At 39.9% G+C, this 7,349-nt stretch overlaps 1 protein-coding gene across 6 annotated transcripts in view; it reads left to right on the forward strand.

Annotated features, from left to right (window-relative positions):
- The first annotated feature begins 6 nt into the window (after positions 1-6).
- Positions 7-7,349, forward strand: part of RAPGEF2 (Rap guanine nucleotide exchange factor 2) — a 291,756-nt gene continuing 284,413 nt past the window's right edge. For 5 of the 6 annotated variants that reach the window (XM_023516027.1, XM_023516031.1, XM_023516029.1 and 2 more), the window contains exon 1: positions 7-116. In XM_023516027.1, coding sequence (XP_023371795.1) covers positions 48-116 — 69 coding nt within the window. In that variant the 5' untranslated portion in view covers positions 7-47. The remainder of the gene's footprint in view (positions 117-7,349) is intronic. The other variant, XM_023516030.1, reaches the window with a different exon arrangement.

Raw genomic sequence — 7,349 nt, forward strand, 5'->3', positions numbered from 1 at the left:
AGGCCGGCGAGGGTGCGGAGCGGCCCCGGCCCGGCCTGCGGGGGGAGATGGCGTCCTACGTGGATAACAGCTTCCGCCAAGCGGTGATGAAGAACCCCGCCGAGAGGACCCCCCAGGTGAGAACTGCCGCTGCCGGCCGCCTGCACTTGGCCGGATTTGCATGTCCCAGGCAGGGTCTTCCCCTGTCCACCCACACTCCCTTTCTGACACAGTTCTCCCCGAGCACCCCATTTCTCCTATCAGGACCCCCAACTTCCAACGGCATCTCACCTCAGAGTCTTTTGCTCCAGCCTGCCTGATTTTATTTTTCCCTCTCTTTGACATTCTCCTCCTTTACTCTCCTCCCCATTACTGACCTTCCCTCTCCGTTTGCCTCGCGAGTGTGTGTGTGTGTGTATGTATTTATTCTCTAATTAGTTTCCCTCTCCCCTGCTGCTCTCTGAATCTCAGGGGGTGGGCCCAGCTAGTCTTGCCCGCTGACGGCAGGTCCCTTCCTTTCCCTGTGACCCTTCTATCTTTAGAGTTCAGTTGCAAAGGTAGGGGGGAAACTTGTGTGGTTGTGTGAAAGACAAAAATCCATGTTGGCCTTCCAAAGTAAAACATTGAGATGTTTGTACAGTTACTATTTTGCTTTTTTTGAAAAAGAGATGCTGGTTTTCATTGAAGGAAAAAACAAAGTTGTCTAGTGAGGCTGGTGTTTTTAGTTTAAATTGCAGACCTAACTGCAGAGCAGGCATGTTCAAATGCACTCACGGCAGGGCGCCCTGCGGATTCTTTTGGTGTTGCACAACCTTGTCAAAATTAGATAAGTTTGTTAACCTTTATACATTTGTTTACCCTCAGGCTTAGTCTTAGGTTAAGTGGAGGAATCGCTGAAGGGGGTGTTTGGATTTGATTGTCTCAACTTGGACTGGAGAGAGTGACATTTTATAAAATTATGGTGGTCTGATTTTCTTTGCTTTTAGTTGTATATGTAGAATATAGTATATATCCATATAATATGCGGATAATGACGCATATTCTTAAGCATTGAGATGGTGACTGCAGGGGATCCTGTTTGCCAACCCTCTTAAGACAAATAAGCCCTCCTGATCCGTGGGACCATCAGACATTTAGGACCTAATGATTGAAAGAGTTGTTTTGCTTGTGAGGTGTTGGATGCCATCTGTTCAAATTCAAATGTTCTCGTTTTCTGACGTTTATTATTATTTAATGTGGGCAGAACAGAAGAAAGTAGAATCTTCCACAGGCTGCCTTTGGAGTATCCCCAAGAATGACACCTGGTACTGTTTTTGATTTTTCATTTTCCCTGATGGATCTGTCACATCTGGTGTATCATGGATAGATTGCATGTGTTTTTAAAATGTGTGGAAGATGGGCTGTAATTTTACAAGAAAACTTATTTCAGTACGTCTAGAAAGTTTCTCTTCTAAAAGACGTTTTAAAATCACAAACAAGGAATGTCCTGCTTTGATCTTGTCTTTTTGGTATTATACTGACTCTCCTCTCCTGTGCCTTCCTAATCAACTATTTGTTTAAAATTGTAAGTTGAATCAGTCTTTGGCATCTGAAAATGCACATTCCCAGTCTCATTGTGAAGGAAAAGCAGATTTCAGTGAAATATTTCAATACCTTTGAAAAATACTGTTTGAAGTGCGAAGTGATATTACACATGCTGAAATTGTTAGATCCTAGCAAGGCTGGTCAGGAAATGATGTCAGAGGCCTTAGGTGGAAATAAGAAAGGGGGGGAGTTGTCATACCTTTGGCAGATTAGTTAGAAGAATAACAATGACTGAAATCTAGTATCAGGTGGGGGGTGTGTGTCACCAAACAAGACTAACAGGGACAAAACCTCTACTGTGACAGTGTGGGGATTGTGCCAAATAAATGAACTGTTAAACTTTCCTATTCCCCTCCAGTTGTGTGTAAAATAGAATAAAAAGTGACCCAACGCAGAATCTGGCCTGGGTCAGAAGTGGGCTGGGTTACCCCTGAAAGCTCCATTGACAATCTGAAATCAGCACTTTCCCCCCAGCAAATCTTCATAGAAAAAGTGAACATAGAGCAACTTAGAAACCTTTTGAACATTCCTGAGTGTCAGCTCTATTAACTTTGCTGTTCATTTGGATATTACTAAACCAAACCCCCACTTTCGTTTATTATTTTAAAGAGAAAGTCATCTGCCATGTGAATGTTTTCATCTTTACCTGACTTGTTAGAAATAATCTTCTAAGAGCTTGAAATTTACTCAAAAGTGTAAAAAAAAAAAAAAAAGCTTTTGTAGAAGGTGTTTTTATGTTAACAGTGCTTTGTGAATACAGTGCCGGACAATTTCCACTAGTGTCTTTTCTCATGAATGGTTAAGAGTTGGAATTTTGTAATTTAAGAAAAGCAGCGTTATTAGATAAGCTTGATGTGATGAACAGAAGGACGTGAAGAGGAAAGGTTTGCTGTTGTGCTTCCTTCTGTTTCTGAGGATAGACGTGATTAAGGAGTTTGTGTGCTTCTCATAGGCAGAAAGAAAGCTTTCAAAGAAAAGAATGGAAAAAATATGTATTTTGTTTTTTAATTAAATTAAATTAAATTAATTCATTTATTTTTGAGACAGAGCCTCAAGCTGTCCCCCTGGGTAGAGTGCTGTGCCATCACAGCTTACAGCAACCTCCAACTCCTGGGCTCAAGCGAGTCTCCTGCCTCAGCCTCCCAAGTAGCTGGGACCACAGGTGCCCACCACAACGCCTGGCTATTTTTTGGTTGCAGCTGTCATTGTTGTTTGGCGGGCCGGGCTGGGGACTCGAACCTGCCACCTTAGGTGTATGTGGCTGGCGCCTTAGCCACTTGAGCCACAGGCGCCGAGCCTATTTTGTTTTTTAAAATTAAAATTTCTTAATTTTAAAAAGCTTGCTGCCCCAATCTTCTCCCAAACTCTGTGAAGACATCGTTTTGTATTGTGTCAAATGCCTAGAGATGATGTAACCTGAGTTGGCTAGGGGAGAATCTGAGGTGAGAAGCGTCCCAGGAACTTTGATAAAATTGGAAGCTTTTCATGTCCACCTGGAAGATGGGCACTCCTTTTTTAAAAAAAGGTCCTTGGAGAGATGAAATAGTGAGGAGAAATACCAAAAACAAAAACAAAATTATCCTCTGAACTTTTAGCCAAGTCATGCATATTCAGATTCAAGAGGCTGTCACTATTTCACTCAATATTCTGAGTATTTTTAGAGGAGGAAAAAGGTCTTCTTTAATCTAATGTGTGTCTGGTGCTGTCTGGAAACCTGGCTGAGTTCTAGTCAATGGGGTACTGTGTTCTGAATAGCAAACCCTTTTGAAAATAATGAGCACTAAACATTCTATTGATATTTTTCTGGGTACCTCTGTTGAAAAGCTGGTCTCTTAAGTAATTGCTCTATTTAACTATTTGAGTTTGTGTCTTTAATCACTTGAATGAGAAGCTTGGTCACCAAAGCAATTTGTTGAGGTAGAAGATGTAAATAAATTACAAACAGCTTTACCCCCCCCAAGGCTCATACAATAAAATGATTTTTCTAAATCATTTTATTACCTTATGGAGTTCAGGTCCTTTGAAATTGCTTCTGTAAAGCACTTAAGTGCATAATGCTTTCAGTTTTTCAGGTGAAACATCTGTGGCAAAACTGTTGTTTCTTTAAAGACCTAATTTAATGTATTTTTAGACAGTTGTAAAAGTTACTTTTAAAAAATGTGTAAAATAATCTCTTCATCTCCTCCTAGTTAATAATCTTACTTTGTCTTTCACTACTGACTTTTTTTGTTTGTTTGTTTATACACCTTTTGATTTAGTTACTAACTCATGAATGTGTCCTGTCAGAGTACAGGACTTAATTCTTTGCAGAATCATTCAGAAGAATTCATCTGGAGTGATAATGAAAGGGCTAAATGAAATACCTTTAGATTAGAGAACTTTAAATCTTAGGAGAATCTCCACAAATATTTAACTTTCAAATCTAGTAGAATTTTGTCTATTATGGTTAAATTTTCCATTTGAGTTTCTTTTTTTTTTTTTTTTTTGAGACAGAGCCTCAAGCTGTCCCCCTGGGTAGAGTGCCCTGGCATTACAGCTCACAGCAACCTCCAACTCCTGGGCTCAAGCGAGTCTGTTGCCTCCGCCTCCCAAGTAGCTGGGACCACAGGCGCCCGCCACAACGCCCGGCTATTTTTTGGTTGCAGCCGTCATTGTTGTTTGGCGGGTCCGGGCTGGGGATTCAAACCCGCCACCTTAGGTGTACGTGGCTGGCGCCTTAGCCGGTTGAGCTATAGGCTCCATTTGAGTTTCTTTTACTTTTGTTTATAAGCAGACTCATATTTTCATTTGATAATTTATACTTTGGTTATAGTTTTGGTGATTTTTGTGCTCTAGTAATTTGTTTCTTAAGTAGTTTCTGTTTTTAAAACACAACTGAACTGTGTGTATGCAATGGTAAAAATGTATCTCATCAAGAAATGATTTGCTACAAGCATTTAGGTTTCATAATAGTGATATTTGAATTTGTTAGTTAGAAATACATTTACAAGTGAAATATTAATTTCAAACTTGTATTAACATGTGACTTTGAACAAGTAAGGACCCAAATTTATGGTAAAAATTATTAGCATTCTTTTGCAATATTAGTGGAAGCTTAGTCGCCTTCAAATAACCTTTTAAACATTTAGTAATTAACAGTTCCATAATTAGCTTTGCATATCTTGGCTGGAGTTCAGAATGAAAATCTCACCAACTGCAGTGCTGTATGCAGATACGAGTTTAATGCAGTCACAGCCTTTCCCAAACCCTGGAATTTCACAGGACAGCCAAAAAAAAGAGGACAGTACTGTTGCCAATATTTTGCCTTTTTTCCCCTCAAGAAAGGACATAAAAACAAAAGTAGTTATAACCTCTTTACCACTATTATTTAATCTTGCTATGGCTAAGGAAGGATGCTCTATCACTCCAAAGCTCAGTCTTGAAATAAAATATTCCTTCCTTCATAAGAAAACTTTTTTTCTTTTAAAGTTCTGAAAAAGATCTGAGAAAAACATTATCTGGGTAGATTTTGGGTTATTTAAACTACCAAAATAAAGAGACTGGGCATGGTGGCTCATACTTGTAATCGTTGCACTCTGGCAGGCTGAGGCAGGAGGATCCCTTGAGTTCAGGAGTTGGAGACCAGCTTAAGCAAGAGTGAGACCTTGTCTTTACCAAAAATAGAAAAATTAGCTGGGCCTTGTGGCAGGTACCTGTAGTCCCAGCTAATCAGGAGGCTGAGGCAGGGGGATCACTTGAGCCCAGGAGTTTGAGGTTGCCATGAGTTAGGCTGATAACACAGCACTCCAGCCTAGGTACCAGAGAGAGAGAGACTCTGTCTTAAAACAAACAAAAAACCCCCCAAAATATCAAAATAAGGACTTAATTTTGTGATATTTGAAGTTCAAATTGCATTAAGTTGTAGTAGGATATGCCTCAGATATACATCTGCTATCTAAAATAATGATCTTATAAACTTTAAGAAACAGAGAGACTGTGCTTCTGTTTGACTAATGAAATCTAAAAAAAATTTTGTTTCTTGTAAATTTCAGGAGATACGGAAACTGCTGATAATCAGTGGTCCCTTGATAACTGCAGTTTATGGGATATTTCCTCTCTTTACCCCATTTTTGGTAACGGTTTCCTTATCTGTAAAACAATAATTGCTTTCTGTGGTTGTTTTGCAGATTAAGGGAACGTACATTAACTATTTTGTGCAATGCCTAATGATAGTTCTTATTATAGCACATTTCAATAAATGTTTATCAGGCCTTGGGAATTCAAAGATGAAAGGAGATGTGCATCCCTCTAGTAACTCCCCACTCGACCACATAAGTAGGCTGTGATTTGTTAGTGCTCCAGCCCCAGCCCTCTCCTCTGACAGCAGTGAAGAGGATGTAGGCTTTCTGTATGAATGCATTTTGAGTTGGAGGGGAGCAGGAATTCATCCACCAGAGGAAGGGGACAAGAGGATATTCCAGATTGACCCATTGTCATGTGAATAGCACAAATGATTGTAAGAAAGCATAGGTAGACTTTTCTTCAGTATGCTTGGAGCCAAGGGAGTGAATAGGAGAGAGACTCTGATGAAGTGTGGAACCCTGTGGTTTGGAGTGAGAAGAGGCGGAGAGTTGTGTTATAGGCTGGGGCTTATGCTCCAAGCTTAGGATGAAGGGGGGTCTGAATTACTCAGAGGAGATGGATTAGAAACACTGCAGGGGTAGAATCTGCTGCACAGGTCATTTGCCATGTGTGCACATCTGCCTCACCTCCTCATTATTTTCTTTTTTTTGAGACAGAGCCTCAAGCTGTCACCCTGGGTAGAGTGTTGTGGCATCACAGCTCACAGCAACCTCCAGCTCCTGGGCTCAAGCGAGTCTCCTGCCTCAGCCTCCCAAGTAGCTGGGACTACAGGTGACTGCCACAACGCCTGGCCATTTTTTTTTTTTCCTTTTTGGTTGTAGCTGTCGTTGTTTGGCAGGCCTGGGCTGGATTCAAACCTGTCAGCTCTGAGGTATGTGGCTGGCGCCTTAGCTGCTTGAGCTACAGGCACTGAGCTGAGCCCCAGCTCCTTATTTTCATCTCTGATTGAGTTGTGCCAATGCAGCCTCATCATGGCATGCAATGATGATGGACATTTCCTCATTGTAAGAAAATATCCAAGTTATTGAATATAATTTTCTTGACTTATAAGATTTCTTACTTATACCATTTTTTTCCCATTTAAACTTTAATGTCTTCTACTACATGTACATTGTGGGATTCTAGTATGAAATATCTGATTTATCATGTAGTTATACTAAATATGATAGTTTTTCTTAATCTATAATGATAATGTGATTTTCAAGCTTTCCATCCTTTGGAAGAGTTGAAGAACTTGTGAATTTGAGCAAGCAAAAGTGAATTTATTTATATAAAAACTCTTTTTTTTTTTTTTTAATTTAATTTTATTTATTTTATTTTATTTCAGTTTTTGGCTGGGGCCAGGTTTGAACCTGCCACCTCCGGTACATGGGGCTGGCACCCTACTCACTGAGCCACAGGCACCACCCTATATAAAAACTCTTGACTTGTGATGATACAATGCGATCATTTTAGTAAGAACAGGTCCTTACTCTTGTATGCCATTTTTTATTTAATGTTGGTAGATTAGCAGAAGCAATTTATAGTATATATAATTGATCTATAAAAGATCTATAGTTTATCAGGGCAATAAAGACAGTTAGTTAAAATCTGTTCAGTGATTATGTTAGTCCTTGTTGGGTGAAAAATAAGCTTATTGCCACATTATTTTGACTGTTAGGATT

The sequence above is a fragment of the Otolemur garnettii genome, unplaced genomic scaffold (genome assembly GCF_000181295.1).
Source record: "Otolemur garnettii isolate 467f Iridium unplaced genomic scaffold, OtoGar3 scaffold00085, whole genome shotgun sequence".
Classification (NCBI taxonomy): Eukaryota; Metazoa; Chordata; class Mammalia; order Primates; family Galagidae; genus Otolemur; species Otolemur garnettii.